Source organism: Anomaloglossus baeobatrachus, chromosome 3 (assembly GCF_048569485.1).
Source record: "Anomaloglossus baeobatrachus isolate aAnoBae1 chromosome 3, aAnoBae1.hap1, whole genome shotgun sequence".
NCBI lineage: Eukaryota > Metazoa > Chordata > Amphibia > Anura > Aromobatidae > Anomaloglossus > Anomaloglossus baeobatrachus.
Window position 1 is genome coordinate 93,394,075 of NC_134355.1, and position 27,184 is coordinate 93,421,258.

General features: G+C 46.6%; 1 protein-coding gene across 3 annotated transcripts in view; it reads left to right on the plus strand.

The window, feature by feature from the left end:
- The window catches only part of HAO1 (hydroxyacid oxidase 1), an 85,892-nt gene that overhangs the window by 44,052 nt on the left and 14,656 nt on the right, over window positions 1-27,184 (plus strand). For 2 of the 3 annotated variants that reach the window (XM_075338077.1, XM_075338080.1), the window contains exons 6-7: window positions 6,865-7,023; window positions 7,114-7,183. In XM_075338077.1, the coding sequence (XP_075194192.1) occupies window positions 6,865-7,023; window positions 7,114-7,183 (229 nt within the window). Of the gene's footprint in view, window positions 1-6,864; window positions 7,024-7,113; window positions 7,184-16,645; window positions 17,214-27,184 lie in introns of those variants that run through there. The other variant, XM_075338079.1, reaches the window with a different exon arrangement.

Here is a 27,184-nt window from a genome sequence, read left to right on the forward strand (position 1 = left end):
AAAAGTCGGCCGCCGGCTGATCAGCTGATCGCTCATAAAAGCCGGCCGCCGGCTGATCAGCTGGTGGCCAGCTTTCATGAGCGATCAGCTGATCAGCCGGCGGCTGGCTTTTATGAGCGATCAGCTGAGACTCTATTCACGCCAGGCCACTTCAGAGCATGCTCTGTAGGGTAAACTGGATCTGTTCGTGATGGATGCAACCACATTTGAAAAGCGGGATTCGGCACTCATTCACATACATTACAGCTCCAGCCACAAGCTGCAGGATCCATTCAGATGCTGTTTTTTGACCAAGGTCAAAAATACAACATGTTTGCGGCCTAGGTAAAACAAACGCTAAATAACGGATCTGGTGTGTGCCGCACCCAACCGCATGCAACCGCATCTTACTGCGATTCCATTGAAAATACATTGAAATCAGGGCAGGATCCGGTCACATGCAGTTTGCATTTTTTCTACTGTTAGGCAAAACAACGTTGATGTGAAACCAGCCTTAAGACAAGCTAGGTCAGCTAATAGGAGAGAGAAGTGAATACATAAGACACCAGGAGCTGTAATCACATTTTTTTCCACATATCTAGAACTCCAATGTCAAACATTTTACCAGCTATTTAATTGGTAATTGAATTAACATTCACACTTTTTTTCTACACTTTTTGGTGAGATCAAGTCCCAACTACCACTGCAATTTTTTTCAACATTTTTAATCTTTCTCAGTATTTTTTTCCATTTCCCACATTTTGTTAATCTTTCTTCTAGATGAATTTTTTTTTAGCATTTTGGACCTATTGATTTATTTATTGTTCTTGTCTTTAATGAACTTTCTTTTTATTGTTTAATTCAATCAGTTATTTTAATGGTTGTAAAAAGGTTTCTGCTTTCGATATTGAAATCATTTTTGCCTACTTTTATTTTCACGATTCATGGAGCTTAATTTTTAGCTCATATTTATACTTTTTTTTTTTAGGCTGATATATTGGCAAATATAAAAAAAAGTTCCCAAATTGTTTTTTTTTTTTTTTTTTACACTGACACATAGGACTGCCAAACAACATGAGAATTTTGTTCTGCTTTCAGTAGAAATTATTATTATGTATTGGACACTTTTTTCCTGACATTTGCAAAGATTCATTCAGATTGGCGGACTTTCTATTTTGTTTTTTAGCTTTGCTTATTTTGTCTTTTTTTTTGTCTTTTTTCCCTTCATTTTTTTTAATTATTTTGCCTTTGTGCCTCAAATAAGGTTTTAATGACCTTTGAGGAGCATTTCAGTATATGAATACTTTATCTTTATTACTGATTTCCCTTGCAACTGGAGCTGGTATATTAGTCTTAGTTACAAGGAAAAATCAGCAGCTCCTGTTCTCTGACTGCATCCTGCGATCACATGATCACTGGTTTCTCAAGCATGGAACACTGTCAATGCCAGAAACAAAAAATGATAATAAATCATGTCTGCATTCTCTATGGAAAGTCAGATGTGACTAGCAGCCAACTCCCCGCTTCTTCAGTGGCACGATCTCCTCCAACATTCTTACTCTGCATTGACATTTTAAAACGTTACTGGAGAGTAAACTGTGGACTGCCAGAACATTTAACATCTATGGGTGGTCCAGAGTGAGTTCAATATGAAATAGGTGGCGCTGTGCTAGAGTTTGTCTCCTTTACTGGAGAGACAATTTGAATATTTCCCAGAGGGGCATTGCAGCTATAAGTCCCCTTACCTGGCAGCCAGACTGGCTTGCAAAGTCTCCTTAAGGAGAATAGTGTTCCCCCGTGGTCCCCACATAGCTTTCTCATGAGCCAGATCAGACACCCCCATACTTTGCACTGACGAGGGGCAAGCACCCCGAAACACCGTGTCTGCAAATTGGGATTCTGATCTGCCTTATATATCCTGAGTCATATTGCAAAGGATTGTTGAAAATCCACTTGTGACTTTTAGGATCGCTACTTCCAATAGGTGGCGCTGTGCTAGAGTTTGTCTCCTTTACTGGAGAGACAATTTGAATATTTCCCAGAGGGGCATTGCAGCTATAAGTCCCCTTACCTGGCAGCCAGACTGGCTTGCAAAGTCTCCTTAAGGAGAATAGTGTTCCCCCGTGGTCCCCACATAGCTTTCTCATGAGCCAGATCAGACACCCCCATACTTTGCACTGACGAGGGGCAAGCACCCCGAAACACCGTGTCTGCAAATTGGGATTCTGATCTGGCTTATATATCCTGAGTCATATTGCAAAGGATTGTTGAAAATCCACTTGTGACTTTTAGGATCGCTACTTCCAATAGGTGGCGCTGTGCTAGAGTTTGTCTCCTTTACTGGAGAGACAATTTGAATATTTCCCAGAGGGGCATTGCAGCTATAAGTCCCCTTACCTGGCAGCCAGACTGGCTTGCAAAGTCTCCTTAAGGAGAATAGTGTTCCCCCGTGGTCCCCACATAGCTTTCTCATGAGCCAGATCAGACACCCCCATACTTTGCACTGACGAGGGGCAAGCACCCCGAAACACCGTGTCTGCAAATTGGGATTCTGATCTGGCTTATATATCCTGAGTCATATTGCAAAGGATTGTTGAAAATCCACTTGTGACTTTTAGGATCGCTACTTCCAATAGGTGGCGCTGTGCTAGAGTTTGTCTCCTTTACTGGAGAGACAATTTGAATATTTCCCAGAGGGGCATTGCAGCTATAAGTCCCCTTACCTGGCAGCCAGACTGGCTTGCAAAGTCTCCTTAAGGAGAATAGTGTTCCCCCGTGGTCCCCACATAGCTTTCTCATGAGCCAGGTCAGACACCCCCATACTTTGCACTGACGAGGGGCAAGCACCCCGAAACACCGTGTCTGCAAATTGGGATTCTGATCTGGCTTATATATCCTGAGTCATATTGCAAAGGATTGTTGAAAATCCACTTGTGACTTTTAGGATCGCTACTTCCAATAGGTGGCGCTGTGCTAGAGTTTGTCTCCTTTACTGGAGAGACAATTTGAATATTTCCCAGAGGGGCATTGCAGCTATAAGCCCCCTTACCTGGCAGCCAGACTGGCTTGCAAAGTCTCCTTAAGGAGAATAGTGTTCCCCCGTGGTCCCCACATAGCTTTCTCATGAGCCAGATCAGACACCCCCATACTTTGCACTGACGAGGGGCAAGCACCCCGAAACACCGTGTCTGCAAATTGGGATTCTGATCTGGCTTATATATCCTGAGTCATATTGCAAAGGATTGTTGAAAATCCACTTGTGACTTTTAGGATCGCTACTTCCAATAGGTGGCGCTGTGCTAGAGTTTGTCTCCTTTACTGGAGAGACAATTTGAATATTTCCCAGAGGGGCATTGCAGCTATAAGTCCCCTTACCTGGCAGCCAGACTGGCTTGCAAAGTCTCCTTAAGGAGAATAGTGTTCCCCCGTGGTCCCCACATAGCTTTCTCATGAGCCAGATCAGACACCCCCATACTTTGCACTGACGAGGGGCAAGCACCCCGAAACACCGTGTCTGCAAATTGGGATTCTGATCTGGCTTATATATCCTGAGTCATATTGCAAAGGATTGTTGAAAATCCACTTGTGACTTTTAGGATCGCTACTTCCAATAGGTGGCGCTGTGCTAGAGTTTGTCTCCTTTACTGGAGAGACAATTTGAATATTTCCCAGAGGGGCATTGCAGCTATAAGTCCCCTTACCTGGCAGCCAGACTGGCTTGCAAAGTCTCCTTAAGGAGAATAGTGTTCCCCCGTGGTCCCCACATAGCTTTCTCATGAGCCAGATCAGACACCCCCATACTTTGCACTGACGAGGGGCAAGCACCCCGAAACACCGTGTCTGCAAATTGGGATTCTGATCTGGCTTATATATCCTGAGTCATATTGCAAAGGATTGTTGAAAATCCACTTGTGACTTTTAGGATCGCTACTTCCAATAGGTGGCGCTGTGCTAGAGTTTGTCTCCTTTACTGGAGAGACAATTTGAATATTTCCCAGAGGGGCATTGCAGCTATAAGTCCCCTTACCTGGCAGCCAGACTGGCTTGCAAAGTCTCCTTAAGGAGAATAGTGTTCCCCCGTGGTCCCCACATAGCTTTCTCATGAGCCAGATCAGACACCCCCATACTTTGCACTGACGAGGGGCAAGCACCCCGAAACACCGTGTCTGCAAATTGGGATTCTGATCTGGCTTATATATCCTGAGTCATATTGCAAAGGATTGTTGAAAATCCACTTGTGACTTTTAGGATCGCTACTTCCAATAGGTGGCGCTGTGCTAGAGTTTGTCTCCTTTACTGGAGAGACAATTTGAATATTTCCCAGAGGGGCATTGCAGCTATAAGTCCCCTTACCTGGCAGCCAGACTGGCTTGCAAAGTCTCCTTAAGGAGAATAGTGTTCCCCCGTGGTCCCCACATAGCTTTCTCATGAGCCAGATCAGACACCCCCATACTTTGCACTGACGAGGGGCAAGCACCCCGAAACACCGTGTCTGCAAATTGGGATTCTGATCTGGCTTATATATCCTGAGTCATATTGCAAAGGATTGTTGAAAATCCACTTGTGACTTTTAGGATCGCTACTTCCAATAGGTGGCGCTGTGCTAGAGTTTGTCTCCTTTACTGGAGAGACAATTTGAATATTTCCCAGAGGGGCATTGCAGCTATAAGTCCCCTTACCTGGCAGCCAGACTGGCTTGCAAAGTCTCCTTAAGGAGAATAGTGTTCCCCCGTGGTCCCCACATAGCTTTCTCATGAGCCAGATCAGACACCCCCATACTTTGCACTGACGAGGGGCAAGCACCCCGAAACACCGTGTCTGCAAATTGGGATTCTGATCTGGCTTATATATCCTGAGTCATATTGCAAAGGATTGTTGAAAATCCACTTGTGACTTTTAGGATCGCTACTTCCAATAGGTGGCGCTGTGCTAGAGTTTGTCTCCTTTACTGGAGAGACAATTTCAATATGAAAACAATTTATGATACACTACCTAGTGGTGGGCAAAGGCAGACAAAATCTTAAAATTTATATCTATGCTCTGATCATAATTAATAAGTAACAAAAATTACATTGCAAAATTTTTTAGGCTCGTTAAGATTTTATAAAAAGTGTTCAGGGGTATTCACTTAAAGGGGTTGTCTATTACTAGGATAACCTCTTTTGGTTCCACATGTTTCCCCCAGGTAAAATAATAAAGCCTATATTCACCTTCCATATGGGCGTCTGTTATGATCCGGAACCATGGAAGACCACCACAAATCATTGGCAAAAAGGTGACAAGAGCCTTGGCAACTAATCTGGCCGCCATCCCCTTACTAACCAACACAACTAGAAGTAGCCGAGGGGTGAACTAACATCCTGTGCACCGCGAACCCAGCCGGAGAACTAACTATCCTAAAGGTAGGAAAGATGAATAACTCTCTGCCTCAGAAAATAGACAAGAATAGCAAGCCCCCCACATTCAAAGACTGCGTGATATAGGAAAAACACAATACACAGGTAGATGACAGGATTAGCAAAAGGTGAGGCCCCCGCTGACTAAAATAGGAAAAGACAGGAAAGGGACTGATGGTTGCCAGAGAAAAACCCTGCAAAATACCAACTTCCTGATAGTACAAAAAGGCCCTCAGATCGCTCGATCTGAACTCCGTCCTATACCAGGTGCCCTTGTCATACCAATGAACAGAAAACAAGAATCATAACAAAGTCAACAAGCCACAAACACATGAACCCAAAGGAGCTATACTCCACACAGAACTGCCGGGAGTTCCTCAACAACCCACTAAGAGGGAAAATCCCTGCACGCAAATAAACTGAAAATAACCACAACAAAATGACAAACCCAGATAAACAAAGAACCAGACCATAAATAAAGAGCAAGCACTTATCTGGGGAAGATGTGGTGTAAAGCAGGATCAAGCAGGCTAAAGATACAAAGAACAACTGACATCCGGCAACAGCCTGCAATCAGACCAGGACTTAAATAAGCAGAGAGTTAGGAAAGGAAACACCCACTGCACAACCCACCTGGTCTCTGTACAAACCCTTCCTGGCCACCAGAGGGAGCCTCCCAGCAGCCAAGACATAACTAACATTCACAACAGGCGTCCTTCCAGCGGTCAAGGGGTTATGGCCTTACATGAGTCCCGCACCCAATCACTGCCGGCTTCTCTCCCTACCTTCAGACTAAATGAGCTAATCAACAGAAAGAGAACACTGTGGGTCCGCTCCCTTTCTGGTCTGAAGGTGAGGAAAAGGAAGCTGGCGCTGAATGGATGCGGGGCTCGCATCATGTCACAACTCAATGTGAGCTCCCGACCCGTTATCCCGGACACCTCTGGAAGGGTCTGGGCTCACAGAAGGTGAGTAGATTCTTTATTATTTTATCTGGGGGACACGTGGAATCAGAAGGTGTTGTCCTAGTAATGGACAACTTCTTTAAACGGAAGTGCATAGAGAAACAGTCATTTTTTACATATTTTCCTGACACATTTTGGAAAAATGTATTGGGTTAATGCAAGGATGCTTTCAATATACAGAGACCTGGTACCAAAATGCTGATTCATAGGTTGATACACAGAGTTTGGGATACTTGAGAGTTGTATCTTGAAAAAAAGATATGGTTATATGCCAAAAAGTTCATCAATATTTCTAGTACTGCATTACAGCATTTCTCTCAGCACCACCAAAAATGGCAAATTTAGCTTAATCTGATATTGATCTTTGTACATCTCATTGGATACCATGTCTATACACTGTGTCCCAGAATGTAAGTCCCTAGTCATAATGCACAAATAGGGTGGATATTTATCTAGTCACCCTGTATGTGAACGATTCATGAAGGTGATGCTAAATATCATTTATGCACCATTTCACCCCACAGATTGATGTTCTTCAGGAAATTGTGAAAGCTGTGGATGGGAAAGTGGAGGTATATTTAGACGGTGGAGTAAGGAAAGGAACAGATGTTCTGAAAGCTTTGGCATTGGGCGCCAAGACAGTTTTCATAGGAAGACCTGTGTTATGGGGCTTGGCCTATCAGGTACAGTAGATTTGTAGAATACAGATATTATATATTACAATTATCAGAAGGATATGAATTACTTATGTGCTCCTTCTTTATTAACACAAGGGAGAACATGGTGTGGAAGAGGTACTTAATATACTAAGAGATGAATTCCGGCTGGCTATGGCTCTCTCAGGTATGTTCAGCAGGATCATAATCTCATCTTATTTTTGTAAATAAAACAATAGGACACACTGTAATATATCTTATTAATAAATCTGCTCCTTTCTCTTTCTGGACTGATCTTAGATTCTCAATTCATGAGTAAAATCTGTATTCAGTAAATACAGACTTTCCCATCACAGTGATAGGAGATGGCAGTTGGTGCTTATAAAGTTCTATGGAGGGATAGGAGGAGCAAGAAGCAGAGACAGATATTCTGCTTTTCCTGAAATGACAGGTTCATTTTAATGTATTTTCTTCATGACAGTAAAATCATTTAACATGATAGATATTTTCATTATCTCTAAGCTTCAGGTCTGTTCCTTCTACACATGGCATAGTTTTAATATTAGGCTGGTGACACACGGGCTTTATTGTGAGTCAGTCGCATAACACTCAGCTCCCGCTCTGCTGGAGTGTAAGCCGAGTGTTATGCGCATGTCATGCCACTGTTCTGCTATAGCACAGCCACGGAGGACAGCACTGGCTCTGCGGAGAGTAGGGAGGATATCTCCTCTACTGTCAGCTGATGCAATTCTCGCACTGCCCAATAATTGTGTGACACATAGAAGCTGTATTGTGATATAGAATCAGATAGCAACTAGCGGGATTCATAATGTGAAAATGAGGCAGGAAGTAGTTGTGGCGCTTCAGGGAATGCTGGGAAAAAGGGAGTGGTGTCCATCACAACCAGGTGAAAAATGTCTGTGAGGCCTCTTTCACACATCCGTGAAAAACCACTCACATTTTTCACGGACGTGTCAAAGGTACGTATTGCCCTCCGTGAGCCGTATTTATGGCACACGTGTGTTCTCCGTGTGTTATCCGTGATAACACACGGAGAACGTGAACTTTCTACTCACCTGTCCCTGGCGTCGCTGTCCGTGGTGCTGTTCTTCGGTCTCCGGTCTTCACAACTCACCGCTGCTGCTGCTTCCGGCCGCAGTGAAGTGAATATGCAGTGAGCATAATGAGCGGCGGTCGGAAGCAAGTGACAGCAGCGGCAGAGACAGCAGGGCTGAAGAAGGTGAGTAAAGTTTTTTTTTTTCTCGCAGACACATGTGTTTTCTCCGGTGCATGTCACACGGAACACAGCCGTGTGGTCCATTTGCGTTACGTGTGACCCGTTTGCGTTCCGTGTGACACCCGTGATGCCGGAGAGAAAACGGACGGTGACCAGAAAAATGCCTACAGGAAAATTGCCCACAGGAAAAATGCCCACATGAATATTGCCCATAGGAAAATTGCCCACAGGAAAATTGCCCACATGGAAAATTGCCCACATGGAAAATTGCCCACATGGAAAATTGCCCACATGAAAATTTTCCCACACGGAAAATTGCCCACACGGAAAATTGCCCACACGGAAAATTGCCCACATGGAAAATTGCCCACACAGAAAATTGCCAATTGCAGCATCAGAAAGTTTCAGATCTATGATATTTGAGGTGCAAGGTGAGGATGTTCACATGATATGTGAAAAATGTCCACAGAAAATTGCCAACAGACATGAATGCCCAATAGGATTGGGGACCATGTAACTCAGGATGGGAACATATATACCAGGATGGAGACAATGTGTACCATACATACCAGGATGAGGACCTTATATACCAGCATTGGGTCATATACACCAGGATTATGGGCATATATACCAGGGCGGAGGACATTACTACATAATGAAGGGGGAGAGGAGGCAGTTCATAAGTCTTGATAGATGTTAGAACACTACAAGGTCCCGTACATGTGAGAACATGTGTGAGTGGGGGGGGGGGGGGGGGCAGGTCCAAATTTCACACTGGGGCCCATTGGACTCTAGTTACACCACTGCAAAAACATATCATACATTCCCAGCATGAACACAAGGTGGTACAAGCGACAGAGTCTCACCTCTCTGCTGTGCCTTTGGGGCTTTCAGGACCAGCTATGGCTACTTTCACAATTGCGTTGTTTGGCATCCGTCACAATGCGTTGTGTGACGCATGTGACGGATGCGTTGTAAATAGTGTGATAATAAAGGCAACAGATTCCTGTGAAATAACACATTACGTTAGTTTTCTTTAGCCGAGAGAGAGCCCCCATCATCACCGCACACACACAGGCACTACCGCCCCCATCATCACCGCACACACACAGGCACTACCGCCCCCATCATCACCGCACACATGCAGGCACTACCGCCCCTATCATCACCGCACACACCCCAGCACTACCGCCCCCATCATAATCACACACACGCAGGCACTACCGCCCCCATCATCACCGCCCACGCACAGGCACTACCGTCCCTATCAGCACAGCACACACCGTCACTACCGCCCCCATCATCACCACACACAGCGGCACTACCGCCCCCATCATCACCGCATACACCACAGCACTACCGCCCCATCATCACCGCACACACCCCAGCACTACCGCCCCCATCCTCACCACACACACGCAGGCACTACCGCCCCCATCATCACCGCACACACGCAGGCACTAATGCACTCATCATCACTGCACACACCCCGGCACTACCACCCCCATCATCACCGCCGCACACCCCGGCACTACCGCACCCATCATCACCGCACACACCGGCACTACCGCCCCCATCATCACCGCACACACGCAGGTACTACCACCCCCATCATTAATGCACACACCAGCACTACCTCAGTGACATCCCCGCTAACAGCGCGATTCACTTCAGTTGCTGTGTGGAGCTGACAGAGAGCGGTAATGGTCTGTGGCCGCTCCTGTCAGCTTCATGTAGCAGAGCTGAAAGCGTCATGGGACCTCTGTTTATCACGTCGGATCTGGAGGGGTATTTAGTGATTTTAATAAAGTGGTGAAAAAGGGTGTATTTTTGTCTTTTATTTCAAATAAAGGATTTTTTTGGATGTATGTGTTTATTTACTTTCACTTACAGGTTAATCATGGGGGGTTTCTCATAGACGCCTGCCATGATTAACCTAGGACTTAGTGGCAGCTATGGGCTGCAATTAACTCCTAATTACCCCGATTGCCACCGCACCAGGGCAATTTGGGATGAGCCGGGTAGAGTCCCGGGACTGTCGCATCTAATGGATGCGGCAATTTCGAGCGGCTGCTGGCTGATATTTTTAGGCTGGGGGGCTCCCCATAACGTGGGGCTCCCCATCCTGAGAATACCAGCCTTCAGCCGTGTGGCTTTACCTTGGCTGGTATCAAAATTGGGGGGGACCGCACGCCGTTTTTTTAAAATTATTTATTTATTTATTTATTGTGCTGCATGATATAGACCCGCCCACTGGCGGCTGTGATTGGTTGCAGTGAGACAGCTGTCACTCAGCGTGGGGGCGCATCTGACTGCAACCAATCATAGGCACCAGTGGGCGGGGGAAGCAGGAAATACGAGATGGAATAATGAGCGGCCGACATTTTCAAAAGAGGAGAAGCCACCAGAGCATGGTGACAGGTGTGCAGCGCCGCGCCCATGATTGGTGAGTATGAGATAGGGGGTGAGAGGGAGAGACCGACCAACAGAGAGCGATAGAGAGACCAGGAGTGATTTTAAACAATTTAGATCGTTCTGCTGGACATGCTGAGCATGTGTGACGCCCTGGATTAGCCAGGTAGTCACAAGTAGGCCCTTGCACAAACACCGTACCAGCAGCCAACCTTAAAACCCTGAGTCACCCCTCTCAGGACTTGATGTTCACACCCGGGGGGTGGAGCCAGGCAGTTGGCCACGCCCACCGAGGAGTTCGGAGAGCCTGAGGCGGGAAAAACAGAGAGTTCAGTGACAGGAGTAGAGGAGAGTGGTAGCAAAGTGTGCACGTCTGTCAGGGATCTGGGTTGGAGCCCGGATACCCTGTGGCCAGAGGGCAGACGGTGGTGGCCACCTACAGGAGCAGGGATTACAGCCGGTGGAACCGTAAGGAACAGGGATCGGGTAGTGGCCCGCCGGTACCGAACCGGGGAACCGATTGGAAACCAGAGCACCAGGAGGGGTACTCAGACCCAGTACGAGGCCCAGAAGTCACTGGACTGAGTTGCATTCACTGATTGGGGTCTGGACTTTAGGTCCTTTCCCACCCAAGACCCGACTGAAGACAACAGCCCAACCAGAGGGATAGAAAGCCACCGCCCAGGCAACGAGATCCCACGGGCCAGCATCTGCGGGCAAACAGGCTCTACTGGCACACACAAAGCTGGGGAGCGGACTACTGTTACTCAGGCATAGGAGTCACCATTCTACTAAAAGTGAGGTGCAGGAGAAAGGCGGAAACCACCAACCTGAAAAAAGGGGAGAAGCGGCATCGTTCACCATCTTGTTTGGTTTACCAGAGACTCCAGTGTGTCTGTAATAGTGAGTACAACAGTTCCCTCGGGCCGCGCACCGCATCGCACCAACAAGCCAACACGCATCCCCCCTCCTCAGCACCCTCGGGCCCCCGGGACCATCACCCCCTACCCACGGAGGGGTCAACATCAAGCTGCGCAACACCATCCCCGGGAGCCTAGTCAACGGCAGCGGTGGTGTCCATCCATTCACCACAACCCATGGGTGGCGTCACGAACTTAACCCCCAAAAACAACCGCGGCCTCGACCATGGACCTCCCCACCGAACACCACCCCTCACGTAGCGTCAGCATCCCTTCAGAGTGACGTGACCCCCGGGTCCGGGAGGAGCTCAAGCCACCCACTGATTAGCCCGGATCCGAGCGTCTTGGCAGCCGGCCAAGCCCCGGGGTGGTACATATGCTCAGTAGAATGTGATGGAATCCATCAGCGGATTCTGCTGCTTAGCGCATAGCGGCGGAATCCGCCACCATAGACGATCATTAGACACTTTGGCGGATTCCAACAGAATCCGCCAAGGTGAGTTGTTTTAACGACACCAAAAACGCTACATGCTGCGTTCCCTCCTCCCGGTGCTCAGTCAAAATAACGACTCAGTGTCGGCCAGCAGATGAAACGCAGACACTACATCACAGTGCGTTGTCAATATAAGTCTATGGAGAATAGTGCAGTCTGTTAATGGACTGCGCTATTTTCCATAGTGGCGGATTGCGATGAACGCAAGTGTGAAAGTTCCCTATCTCTGCCAGCAGCACCCTGCTTTTGGTGGGCTCCCCTGAGATGATAATGTATTAGATGTGACCTGCAGTCACATGTAACTCAACAGATGATACAGTGATACTTTGGTGAGTACAGTAGTGATTGCTCCTCTTGATCACACTGCTGCTGGTTCTTCATGTGCTGCTGTTTTGGGCTGGTGGAAGGAGTAAGGCAGAATCAGTGAGATTAGAGCAGACTGTATCTATCTATTGCTGATAATGACAGACTGCTACAAACCACAGATCTTCAGCATTTTTGCAGTTTTGCGCTAGGTCAACTGTAAATCACAAGTTGATCACCTATCATGTGAACATCCTCACCTTGCACCTCAAATATCATAGATCTGAAACTTTGTGATGCTGCAATTGGCGATTTTCTGTGTGGGCAATTTTCCATGTGGGCAATTTTCCGTGTGGGCAATTTTCAGTGTGGGCAATTTTCCATGTGGGCAATTTTCCGTGTGGGCAATTTTCCATGTGGGCAATTTTCCGTGTGGGCAATTTTCCGTGTGGGCAATTTTCCATGTGGGCAATTTTCCTGTGGGCAATTTTTCTGTGGGCATTTTTCCTGTGGGCAATTTTCCTGTGGGCATTTTTCAGGGAACCAAAATTTCTAGCTTACTGCATCTATTATCAGCACAGGAACAGAGCATGAAGACACATGGTTTTGAATGTATAACCCATTCAGTAGCTTTTTTCTGGAATATAATTAGGGATGAGTGAACTGTTCGGTGCTCGGTAGGCGTAACAAGCATTTTGATGCTCGGATGCTGGGTACTCGTTTACAGAGTAGAATGGAAGCCAATGGGGAACTCAAGCATTTTTTGAGTTGCCCTTTGACTTCCATTATATTCTGTAAATGAGTACTGAGAATTTTTGTTAAGTGGTACCATGTACTGCAGGTGGTAACATGTCCAGGTAACTGAACTACATTAAAGATGCCCATACAACTTGGACAAACGATGCTTTGGCTGATCATTCAGCTCACAGTCATCTCACCCATAACACAGCATTACTCGAGCGGCTGATCGCTCCATTGGTCTCTATGAGAAAGCTGTCTACAGACAAGACATGTCTTCTGGCAGCTTATATTCGGGAGAATAAAGTGAGCGTTAAGCGGGCTTTACACACAGCGACAACGCTAGCGAAGTCGCTGGTGAAATCACCCGCCCCCATCGGTTGTGCGTCACGGGCAAATTGCTGCCCCTGGCGTACAACATTGCTAGGACCCGGCACACATACTTACCTGCCTAGCGACATCGCTGTGGTCGGCGAACCGCCTCCTTTCTAAGGGGGTGGTTTGTGCGGCGTCACTAACCGGCTGCCCAATAGAAGCGGAGGGGTGGAGATGAGCAGGCCGAACATCCCGCCCACCTCCTTCCTTCCTCATTGCGGGCGGCCGCAGGTACGGTGATGTTCCTCGTTCCTGCGGTATCACACATAGCGATGTGTGGTGCCGCAGGAATGACCAACAACCTGCGTCCTGTAACAGCAACGATAATCGAGATTAGAACGACCGGTCAACGATCAACGATTAGGTGAGTAATTTTGATCGTTAATGGGTCGTGCGTGCGTTTCACATGCAACAACGTCGTTAACGAGGCTGGATGTGCGTCACAAATTCCGTGACCCCAACAACATCTGGTTAGCAATGTCATTGCATGTAAAGCCCGCTTTAGTTCACAGTCAGACAACTACGATTGATATCTCCCCCCGACAATCAGTTGGCCAGGTCCTCCATATACATAAGTCTGTCTGCAAAACTTGATATTGGTGGGTGCATCTGACATCAATCTAATGTGTATTGGGGGGCTTCAGCCTGCACTTGTCTCACGAGACAAGGGAGAAGAGCACAGTTATGAACCCCGGAAAACAAATGTATTGTCTTGGCCTGTGTGATGTCATGTTATATTCATGCAGACTCCAGGCTGGAGGTCTGGGTTATGTACGGTTGAGATTTAGCTGTATTTACTTGTATCCTACACACAGAAATGTGTCAGGTAGAACGGACACTGAAGTATCCAAATCTAGTGTAAATGATAATAAATCAATGTAAACCAGTGTAGAATTCTGTTCAGCCTTTCTCTGATACCAAGAATTTTTGCATTTTTTTTGACAAATGAGATAACTAAGGTATGCTAAAACTGTACCAAGAATATGTACCTATTGTATCTACTACATTATATAACTTCTGAATTTTATGGAGCCATACACATTACATAGTTTGGAAAAAGACCCCGGTCCATCTAGTTCAACCTTCCTCCACCAATAACCGTTTATATTTTGTCACTAAGTCATTTATAACCGACAATGTTGTGTGTACTGAGGAAATCATCCAGCCCATTTTTAAGAGCAGTTTTAGTATCTGCCATTACTACCTCTTGTGGTAGTGTATTCCACAGTCTGACTGCTCTAACTGTAAAGAACCCTTTCCTATTTAGCTTCTGGAATCGCTTTTCTTCCACATGCAGTGTATGCCCCCTGGTCCTTAGTATTGTTTTTGGAAGGAATAAGTCATAAGTCAGTCCTTTATATTGACCACACATATCAATGAGATCTCCTCTGAGACATCTTTTTTCTAAACTAAACAAATCTAACTTTTCCAACTTCTCATCATATGGGAGGCCTTCCATTCCAGTAGGATAGTTGACCACCTTTGAACTGACTCTATCTTCTGAATATCCTTTTTAAAGTGTGTAACCCAAAACTGGATCCCATATTCTAGATGTGATTTATAGAGGGGTAACAATACGTTCATGGGATCTAATCTCTCTTTTTATACACCCTAAAATCCTGTTTGCTTTTGCAGCTGCTGCTTGACATTGAGTGCTGCTGCTCAGCTTACTTGTAACCATATGGCATCTAATATCACAGCACCCAAAGACTTACATAGGGCGCTACTCTTCCTTAACATAAAGATTCATATACAGGGATTTGCTCTCTTGGATTCAATCTGAAGTATTATGCCATGTTGCATAAGACACCCCGTGTAGGCGCTCTATATCTGCATATTGAGTGCCAACATCTCTGTATAATGGAGCCATATGGACTCTGAATACCTACATAAAAGTTCTGTATGGTGTATGTACCCTTAGGTTTATGCACATCTTATATTATTATTATTTATTATTAGCTGCATTTTTGTGTTGCATTGCCCCTTTTCTAGTTCTTCCGTTAGTCTTCACATTCATATAGAAACGCATTTTGAAGAATTTATGAAGACTGGAATTGATTTACTCTGTATTGTACAGTTATTTCTGGTGTCATTTAGAGTAAATCTGGGGCTGATGGACACTCTAAAAAGTGATGGCATAAAAACAAAGCAAAAAAAGTACACTTTTAAAAACAAAAATGGTTTTCCGGATAATTCCACTCCTGTGTGTGTGCCAACCCTTACTATTAGGCAGTTAATAGGTAATATATCTCAGCAAACACCAAACATTTGCAGCAATCTTGTGTTTAAAGTATACACATAATTAGAACTGTTACACATTACTTTTTTATGTATTATACAGTAAATTTTATATTTGTATGCAACCTTCATAGGGACCAAAAAGGCATTTTCTTATGGAGCTTCATCCTAATTAGCTGGCAGCGCATTCATGCAGCGATTAGAACAAGCATTTAGTGTGTAATACTCTATAAAAACCCCTTTATTTGTCCAGTTCATTAAAAGAGGATTTATAGCAGGTGTCAAGCTTCTCTGTCACATTTCAAGGCATGGCTTTACCCCAGACAAAAGTGGTCAGGTAATGACTGACATGCTGAACAATTCAGACTTCAACCTATTTATTTACTGTTCTTAGGTTTAATCTCTTCATTGAAATCAAGTTCTTTGTAGTTATTTTAATCTCTTTAAAGACAAGACAGCGAAAAAAACTAATAAAACTTACATTTTACTATTACTTTACTGTAATTTTCTCCTGTTAAAGGGGACTTACCATATTTCGTATGGTATTCAGATAGGGCAGTCATGAGAATACCAAAATTATTCTACAACATTTCCATAGGTAAAACTTAAAGGGGTTGATCACTTTATTTTATAGGGACTCTGTCAGCATTAAGTGACTCTAGAAACTAAGTACAGACGCTCTTTGCACACTCCTCCAAAGGAAGAGGCTGATGGACAGGCCTAGTCATATACTACTCCACCAGCAGCCATTGTATGGAGGAGAACTGTGAGGAAGACTATAAAAATGAGTGCAGGAGGAGAACCTCTAATACATCTTGTTGGTGAAATAAGTATTGAACTTGTCACCAATTTTCTAAGTAAATATATTTATAAACGTGCTTTACATATGAAATTCTCACCAGATGTTGATAACAACTCATTCAATCCGCACAGGGAAAGAAATCAAACCATAGGTGTCGGAAAATTGTGTTGTGTAGTAATGAGAAAAAGTATTGAACACATAAAGGAAGAGGTGCAAAAAGCAATGGAAAGTCACGGTATCATGGACGCCCTGGTTAAAATTCCGTGAATGCACTGAGTATTTTGATTTGGTAGCGTCTTGACCCCTTCCACTCCCCAAGCTGGCTAGGATGCATCTCTCAGCTATTATAATCTCCACTCACACCCATTGTCTTTCTTTCCCTTCTTAAAACCATCCCCCCCACTTCCTCCTCAAACAGAGGTCTTCAACATTATCTGTCCCTAATAGGCTAACCTCCCTGAATACCACTCTTCTTTATATCCCCTAACCCCACTGCAGAAAAGTTTTACATCTGTTCATCTCTTTAAAGTTGATCATTCAAAAAAGTTTATTGTGGACCACATATTGACTATAAAGATACGTACACCCAACCGTGGTATAATCGACTAAGAAGGAAAGACAAACTGGAACTTTGGGACTGAACTCCGGAACGAAGACTCTCCCTCCAAGGCATATGTTCCATTTTTGTTATACATATCTCCATTGTTTCAGCTTATGTTATGATCACACCATGTTCTGGTTAATACCTGTATGATATGTACTGTGTTAAATGTGTTTCTCAATACAATAAAAAGAGTATTGAAAAGAAAAGAAAGTCACGGCACCAGCTAAAATCTATCAGTAATTAGAAAACAATTTTGCCACTTATTAAAAAATAATATCAGCAGGTTCATCAGATGGTCTAAAAAAGGTGTCTCATTACCATGGTGCCACACAAAAAAACATCTCATGATGGGCAAAACCAGTGGGCTGTTTCAAGACCTTTGAAATCTTATTGTTGCAAAACATACTTATAGCATTGGTGCAGAATAATTTCTAAACTACTGAAGGCTCCAGTGAGCATTGTTGGGTCTATAATACAGAAGTGGAAAGAACATCATTTCACTATAAACCAGCAATGACCAGGTGCTCTCTGCAATATTTCAGACAAAGGAGGGAAAAGAATTATTAGAAGAATTATCCAAGAGCCAATAACACAGTGTAGGGGGCTACAGAAAGATCTGGAATCAGTAGGTACAACTGTGTGAAAAAAACAAGTAATGCACACAACCTCCATGGCCTGTATAAACGCTCACTATGCAACACCATTGCTCAACAAAAAGCATGTTCTAGCATGTTTAAAGTTTGCTCAAAACAGTTAGACAAGCCTATCACATACTGGGAGAATATAGTCTGGTCAGTTGAGACCAAAATTGAACTCTTTGGATGCCAAAGATTTCCAATCCAAAAATACCATACCAACAGTGAAGTTTGGAGGTGGGAACATCATGGTGTGGGGATGTTTTTCAGTATTTAGCACTGGCGAACTTCATGTAATTGAAGAAGGGAAGAATGAACAAATATAGGCTCTGTGCGCACTGGGAGATGAAATTTCCTTGCGTAAATTCCGCATGCTCTCAAAGATTACCGCACCCGCGGTAAAAAACCGCGGGAAACCGCACCCGAAAACCGCATGCGGTTTGCCGCGGTTTGCTGCGGTTTTACCGCGGTATTGTTCGCGGTATTGCCGCGGTTTTGCCGCGTGCGGGTTGGGATGTGCTTTATTGCATTCAATGCAATAAAGCACATTGAAGAAAAAAAAAAAAAAAAAAATACATTTAATTCTGATAGTAGATAGACAGAAGAATAGATAGAGGGATAGATAGATAGACAGATAGAGGGATAGATAGAGGGATAGATAGAGGACAGATCGCTGCATTTCCCACGGTCGGCAGTGAGTTCACATTACCGGCCGTGGGAAATGACCGGTAATTACCTCTGCTGTCTGCTGCTTTCATTCAGCGCTGTGTCTGTGACATATCGCGGCTGGATGTCAGCAGTGCAGGACCCTGTGGATTATGCTGGACCTGTGGATTACGCCGGAGCTTTGTTTGGGAGGGGTTAATAAAATGGTGAAGAGGCTTGTTGGTTTTATTTAAAATAAAGGATTTTTCGGTGTGTGTGTTTTTTTCACTTTACTTACGGGTTGATCATGTCAGCTGTCACATAGACGCTGCCATGATCAAGCCTGGGGTTAATGGCGGTGGTCCCCCATCACCATTAACCCCTTGTATTACCTTGCCACCACTGCTACACGGTGGCAAGAAGAGCCGAGGACACTCCGGTAGTGCCGCATATTGCATGCGACAGTGCCGGGGCAGCTGCGGCTGATATTCTCGGCTGCCGGAGGGGGAGTGAGGCGGGGGACATTAACCCTGCCCCTCTCCCTCCCCAGCCTGAGAATACCGGGCCGCCGCTGTGTGCTTACCTCGGCTGGACGGTGAATATGCAGCGGAGCCCACGTTCTTTTTTTCCTATATTTCCGTTTTATTTCTATGTGTGTTCTATGTGTCTGTGTCTATGTGTTCTGTGTCTGTGATGTGTTTGTGTTTACTCTCTGCTTTGCTTCCTCTTCCTGTAATGACATCACTTCCCTGCAAAACCGCAGACAAGCGATGTACATTACCGGAGGTAAACCGCGAAATACCGCAGGGAATAACGCAGGAAAACGCAGTGAACCGCACAGAATTTGCTGCCTGCGTTATTCCCTGCGGGATTTCACGATTAACATTGAGTCAATGGAGTGAAATCCCGCAGCGATGTGCGGAAAAGAAGTGACATGCACTTGTTTTTGCTGCGGGAATCCCGCAGCAAAACATGCAGCTGTCAAATTCCGCCCAGTGCGCACAGGATTTTTTTTCTCCATAGGATTTGCTGGTGATTCACTGCAGAGATGTTATGAACATTTTCTGCAGCGAAACATGCAGCAAATCCGCGGAAAATCCGCTGCAAAATCCGGTAAGTGCGCACATAGCCATACAGCGAGATTCATGATAAAATTCTGATGCCATCTATCAGGATGATGAGGATGAAACAAAACAATGATCCCAAACACACAGCCAAGGAAACACTCAATTGGTTTTATAGAAAGAAAATAAAGCTGCTAGAATGGCTTAGCTAATCACCTGACCTGAATCCAATAGAACATTTATAAAAGGAAGTAAAGGTCAGAGATGAAACATGGAGCCCACAGAAGCTTTATGATTTGGAGTGCTTGGGTGGAAGAATGGACCAAAATAACACCTGAGCAATGCATGCAACTGGTGTCTCCATGCACTAGCATGTTGAAACTTTCATCACCAACAAAGGCTCTTGGGCAAAGTATTAATTACATTTCTGTAAGTGTGCTCAATATTTTTTTTGGTGTAATTTTTCATTATTATATATAACTTAATGTATGGACAATCATTTAAGGTTTTATTTCTTTGCCTGTTTTGTGTGTATTAAATATGTTATCGACATCTGATGAGAAATTCATGTCAATAACACCTTTAGAAATATATTTACTTAAAAATTAGTGACATATTCAATACTTGTTTAACCCACTGTATATATTAGTATGTGCCATAGTATCATGTCTCCAATATACCTGTTAAATATAAAAAAAGGGAACAATCCCATTAATTCGAACCAGCACCTGCACAATTCATCTCACTGCTACTCCTCATCCCGTTTGAAGCTTTACAGGGACCTGTATGTGAGGACAGTATAGTGTGGTAAGTAGAGATGAGCGAACCGGTCCCGGTTCGGCTCGAGGCGGTTCGCCGAACGGGGGGTCTGGCTCGAGTTCGGCTCGTCGAACGTTCGACGAACCGAACTCGAGCCCATAGGAAACAATGGCAGGCAATCACAAACACAGTAAAACACCTAGAAAACACCCTGAAAGGTGTCCAAAAGGTGACAAACAACTCACAACATAACACAAACACATGGGAAAGTGACAAGGACATATACTCATGTGAAAACAAAACAGCTGGACAAGGAAAAAGAGGGAGACACACAGATATATGAGTATATGCAAAGAAACATCGATTCCATTATTGTGCAACTTGAGCCCTGCTCATTTTAGGCTTCCAATCTGGATAAATTGCCTGAGCTCGCCACGTACGCCTTGAGGATCTTGTCGTGTCCTGCAGCCAGCGTTCTCTCGGAACCTGTCTTCAGTGCTGCTGGGGGTCTGCTGGCAGATAAGCACACGTGTCTGTCCACTGACAATGTGGACCTGGCTCTCAGAGGACTTTTCTTCCCCTGGGTCAGCCAGGGGAGGCGAAAGGCACGCGTATTTTTGAGAGTGCTTCATGCAAAGCATCTTTTTCTTTGTCAAAAGGGGGGCTCAACCGATGCCAGTCAAGTGGGGTGTGTGTGGCCCAGTTAGTGGCAACGAGGGAGACTGTGGTTGGAGTCCCCTCGCTGTGTCTCTAAAAGAACCAAGATGAACAAGTCATGGCTCTCAGAGGACTTTTCTTCCCCTGGGTCAGCCAGGGGACGGGAAAGGCACGCGTATTTTTGAGAGTGCTTCATGCAAAGCATCTTTTTCTTTGTCAAAAGGGGGGCTCAACCGATGCCAGTCAAGTGGGGTGTGTGTGGCCCAGTTAGTGGCAACGAGGGAGACTGTGGTTGGAGTCCCCTCGCTGTGTCTCTAAAAGAACCAAGATGAACAAGTCATGGCTCTCAGAGGACTTTTCTTCCCCTGGGTCAGCCAGGGGACGGGAAAGGCACGCGTATTTTTGAGAGTGCTTCATGCAAAGCATCTTTTTCTTTTTCAAAAGGGGGCTCAACCGATGCCAGTCAAGTGGGGTGTGTGTGGCCCAGTTAGTGGCAACGAGGGAGACTGTGGTTGGAGTCCCCTCGCTGTGTCTCTAAAAGAACCAAGATGAACAAGTCATGGCTCTCAGAGGACTTTTCTTCCCCTGGGTCAGCCAGGGGACGGGAAAGGCACGCGTATTTTTGAGAGTGCTTCATGCAAAGCATCTTTTTCTTTGTCAAAAGGGGGGGTCAACCGATGCCAGTCAAGTGGGGTGTGTGTGGCCCAGTTAGTGGCAACGAGGGAGACTGTGGTTGGAGTCCCCTCGCTGTGTCTCTAAAAGAACCAAGATGAACAAGTCATGGCTCTCAGAGGACTTTTCTTCCCCTGGGTCAGCCAGGGGACGGGAAAGGCACGCGTATTTTTGAGAGTGCTTCATGCAAAGCATCTTTTTATTTTTCAAAAGGGGGCTCAACCGATGCCAGTCAAGTGGGGTGTGTGTGGCCCAGTTAGTGGCAACGAGGGAGACTGTGGTTGGAGTCCCCTCGCTGTGTCTCTAAAAGAACCAAGATGAACAAGTCATGGCTCTCAGAGGACTTTTCTTCCCCTGGGTCAGCCAGGGGACGGGAAAGGCACGCGTATTTTTGAGAGTGCTTCATGCAAAGCATCTTTTTCTTTGTCAAAAGGGGGGGTCAACCGATGCCAGTCAAGTGGGGTGTGTGTGGCCCAGTTAGTGGCAACGAGGGAGACTGTGGTTGGAGTCCCCTCGCTGTGTCTCTAAAAGAACCAAGATGAACAAGTCATGGCTCTCAGAGGACTTTTCTTCCCCTGGGTCAGCCAGGGGACGGGAAAGGCACGCGTATTTTTGAGAGTGCTTCATGCAAAGCATCTTTTTCTTTGTCAAAAGGGGGGGTCAACCGATGCCAGTCAAGTGGGGTGTGTGTGGCCCAGTTAGTGGCAACGAGGGAGACTGTGGTTGGAGTCCCCTCGCTGTGTCTCTAAAAGAACCAAGATGAACAAGTCATGGCTCTCAGAGGACTTTTCTTCCCCTGGGTCAGCCAGGGGACGGGAAAGGCACGCGTATTTTTGAGAGTGCTTCATGCAAAGCATCTTTTTCTTTTTCAAAAGGGGGCTCAACCGATGCCAGTCAAGTGGGGTGTGTGTGGCCCAGTTAGTGGCAACGAGGGAGACTGTGGTTGGAGTCCCCTCGCTGTGTCTCTAAAAGAACCAAGATGAACAAGTCATGGCTCTCAGAGGACTTTTCTTCCCCTGGGTCAGCCAGGGGACGGGAAAGGCACGCGTATTTTTGAGAGTGCTTCATGCAAAGCATCTTTTTCTTTGTCAAAAGGGGGGGTCAACCGATGCCAGTCAAGTGGGGTGTGTGTGGCCCAGTTAGTGGCAACGAGGGAGACTGTGGTTGGAGTCCCCTCGCTGTGTCTCTAAAAGAACCAAGATGAACAAGTCATGGCTCTCAGAGGACTTTTCTTCCCCTGGGTCAGCCAGGGGACGGGAAAGGCACGCGTATTTTTGAGAGTGCTTCATGCAAAGCATCTTTTTCTTTTTCAAAAGGGGGCTCAACCGATGCCAGTCAAGTGGGGTGTGTGTGGCCCAGTTAGTGGCAACGAGGGAGACTGTGGTTGGAGTCCCCTCGCTGTGTCTCTAAAAGAACCAAGATGAACAAGTCATGGCTCTCAGAGGACTTTTCTTCCCCTGGGTCAGCCAGGGGACGGGAAAGGCACGCGTATTTTTGAGAGTGCTTCATGCAAAGCATCTTTTTCTTTGTCAAAAGGGGGGGTCAACCGATGCCAGTCAAGTGGGGTGTGTGTGGCCCAGTTAGTGGCAACGAGGGAGACTGTGGTTGGAGTCCCCTCGCTGTGTCTCTAAAAGAACCAAGATGAACAAGTCATGGCTCTCAGAGGACTTTTCTTCCCCTGGGTCAGCCAGGGGACGGGAAAGGCACGCGTATTTTTGAGAGTGCTTCATGCAAAGCATCTTTTTCTTTGTCAAAAGGGGGGGTCAACCGATGCCAGTCAAGTGGGGTGTGTGTGGCCCAGTTAGTGGCAACGAGGGAGACTGTGGTTGGAGTCCCCTCGCTGTGTCTCTAAAAGAACCAAGATGAACAAGTCATGGCTCTCAGAGGACTTTTCTTCCCCTGGGTCAGCCAGGGGACGGGAAAGGCACGCGTATTTTTGAGAGTGCTTCATGCAAAGCATCTTTTTCTTTGTCAAAAGGGGGGGTCAACCGATGCCAGTCAAGTGGGGTGTGTGTGGCCCAGTTAGTGGCAACGAGGGAGACTGTGGTTGGAGTCCCCTCGCTGTGTCTCTAAAAGAACCAAGATGAACAAGTCATGGCTCTCAGAGGACTTTTCTTCCCCTGGGTCAGCCAGGGGACGGGAAAGGCACGCGTATTTTTGAGAGTGCTTCATGCAAAGCATCTTTTTCTTTGTCAAAAGGGGGGGTCAACCGATGCCAGTCAAGTGGGGTGTGTGTGGCCCAGTTAGTGGCAACGAGGGAGACTGTGGTTGGAGTCCCCTCGCTGTGTCTCTAAAAGAACCAAGATGAACAAGTCATGGCTCTCAGAGGACTTTTCTTCCCCTGGGTCAGCCAGGGGACGGGAAAGGCACGCGTATTTTTGAGAGTGCTTCATGCAAAGCATCTTTTTCTTTGTCAAAAGGGGGGGTCAACCGATGCCAGTCAAGTGGGGTGTGTGTGGCCCAGTTAGTGGCAACGAGGGAGACTGTGGTTGGAGTCCCCTCGCTGTGTCTCTAAAAGAACCAAGATGAACAAGTCATGGCTCTCAGAGGACTTTTCTTCCCCTGGGTCAGCCAGGGGACGGGAAAGGCACGCGTATTTTTGAGAGTGCTTCATGCAAAGCATCTTTTTCTTTTTCAAAAGGGGGCTCAACCGATGCCAGTCAAGTGGGGTGTGTGTGGCCCAGTTAGTGGCAACGAGGGAGACTGTGGTTGGAGTCCCCTCGCTGTGTCTCTAAAAGAACCAAGATGAACAAGTCATGGCTCTCAGAGGACTTTTCTTCCCCTGGGTCAGCCAGGGGACGGGAAAGGCACGCGTATTTTTGAGAGTGCTTCATGCAAAGCATCTTTTTCTTTGTCAAAAGGGGGGGTCAACCGATGCCAGTCAAGTGGGGTGTGTGTGGCCCAGTTAGTGGCAACGAGGGAGACTGTGGTTGGAGTCCCCTCGCTGTGTCTCTAAAAGAACCAAGATGAACAAGTCATGGCTCTCAGAGGACTTTTCTTCCCCTGGGTCAGCCAGGGGACGGGAAAGGCACGCGTATTTTTGAGAGTGCTTCATGCAAAGCATCTTTTTCTTTTTCAAAAGGGGGCTCAACCGATGCCAGTCAAGTGGGGTGTGTGTGGCCCAGTTAGTGGCAACGAGGGAGACTGTGGTTGGAGTCCCCTCGCTGTGTCTCTAAAAGAACCAAGATGAACAAGTCATGGCTCTCAGAGGACTTTTCTTCCCCTGGGTCAGCCAGGGGACGGGAAAGGCACGCGTATTTTTGAGAGTGCTTCATGCAAAGCATCTTTTTCTTTGTCAAAAGGGGGGGTCAACCGATGCCAGTCAAGTGGGGTGTGTGTGGCCCAGTTAGTGGCAACGAGGGAGACTGTGGTTGGAGTCCCCTCGCTGTGTCTCTAAAAGAACCAAGATGAACAAGTCATGGCTCTCAGAGGACTTTTCTTCCCCTGGGTCAGCCAGGGGACGGGAAAGGCACGCGTATTTTTGAGAGTGCTTCATGCAAAGCATCTTTTTCTTTGTCAAAAGGGGGGGTCAACCGATGCCAGTCAAGTGGGGTGTGTGTGGCCCAGTTAGTGGCAACGAGGGAGACTGTGGTTGGAGTCCCCTCGCTGTGTCTCTAAAAGAACCAAGATGAACAAGTCATGGCTCTCAGAGGACTTTTCTTCCCCTGGGTCAGCCAGGGGACGGGAAAGGCACGCGTATTTTTGAGAGTGCTTCATGCAAAGCATCTTTTTCTTTGTCAAAAGGGGGGGTCAACCGATGCCAGTCAAGTGGGGTGTGTGTGGCCCAGTTAGTGGCAACGAGGGAGACTGTGGTTGGAGTCCCCTCGCTGTGTCTCTAAAAGAACCAAGATGAACAAGTCATGGCTCTCAGAGGACTTTTCTTCCCCTGGGTCAGCCAGGGGACGGGAAAGGCACGCGTATTTTTGAGAGTGCTTCATGCAAAGCATCTTTTTCTTTTTCAAAAGGGGGCTCAACCGATGCCAGTCAAGTGGGGTGTGTGTGGCCCAGTTAGTGGCAACGAGGGAGACTGTGGTTGGAGTCCCCTCGCTGTGTCTCTAAAAGAACCAAGATGAACAAGTCATGGCTCTCAGAGGACTTTTCTTCCCCTGGGTCAGCCAGGGGACGGGAAAGGCACGCGTATTTTTGAGAGTGCTTCATGCAAAGCATCTTTTTCTTTGTCAAAAGGGGGGGTCAACCGATGCCAGTCAAGTGGGGTGTGTGTGGCCCAGTTAGTGGCAACGAGGGAGACTGTGGTTGGAGTCCCCTCGCTGTGTCTCTAAAAGAACCAAGATGAACAAGTCATGGCTCTCAGAGGACTTTTCTTCCCCTGGGTCAGCCAGGGGACGGGAAAGGCACGCGTATTTTTGAGAGTGCTTCATGCAAAGCATCTTTTTCTTTTTCAAAAGGGGGCTCAACCGATGCCAGTCAAGTGGGGTGTGTGTGGCCCAGTTAGTGGCAACGAGGGAGACTGTGGTTGGAGTCCCCTCGCTGTGTCTCTAAAAGAACCAAGATGAACAAGTCATGGCTCTCAGAGGACTTTTCTTCCCCTGGGTCAGCCAGGGGACGGGAAAGGCACGCGTATTTTTGAGAGTGCTTCATGCAAAGCATCTTTTTCTTTGTCAAAAGGGGGGGTCAACCGATGCCAGTCAAGTGGGGTGTGTGTGGCCCAGTTAGTGGCAACGAGGGAGACTGTGGTTGGAGTCCCCTCGCTGTGTCTCTAAAAGAACCAAGATGAACAAGTCATGGCTCTCAGAGGACTTTTCTTCCCCTGGGTCAGCCAGGGGACGGGAAAGGCACGCGTATTTTTGAGAGTGCTTCATGCAAAGCATCTTTTTCTTTGTCAAAAGGGGGGGTCAACCGATGCCAGTCAAGTGGGGTGTGTGTGGCCCAGTTAGTGGCAACGAGGGAGACTGTGGTTGGAGTCCCCTCGCTGTGTCTCTAAAAGAACCAAGATGAACAAGTCATGGCTCTCAGAGGACTTTTCTTCCCCTGGGTCAGCCAGGGGACGGGAAAGGCACGCGTATTTTTGAGAGTGCTTCATGCAAAGCATCTTTTTCTTTGTCAAAAGGGGGGGTCAACCGATGCCAGTCAAGTGGGGTGTGTGTGGCCCAGTTAGTGGCAACGAGGGAGACTGTGGTTGGAGTCCCCTCGCTGTGTCTCTAAAAGAACCAAGATGAACAAGTCATGGCTCTCAGAGGACTTTTCTTCCCCTGGGTCAGCCAGGGGACGGGAAAGGCACGCGTATTTTTGAGAGTGCTTCATGCAAAGCATCTTTTTCTTTTTCAAAAGGGGGCTCAACCGATGCCAGTCAAGTGGGGTATGTGTGGCCCAGTTAGTGGCAACGAGGGAGACTGTGGTTGGAGTCCCCTCGCTGTGTCTCTAAAAGAACCAAGATGAACAAGTCATGGCTCTCAGAGGACTTTTCTTCCCCTGGGTCAGCCAGGGGACGGGAAAGGCACGCGTATTTTTGAGAGTGCTTCATGCAAAGCATCTTTTTCTTTTTCAAAAGGGGGCTCAACCGATGCCAGTCAAGTGGGGTGTGTGTGGCCCAGTTAGTGGCAACGAGGGAGACTGTGGTTGGAGTCCCCTCGCTGTGTTTTACATGCTTTTAGAAGGGCATGAAATGGCTTGGAG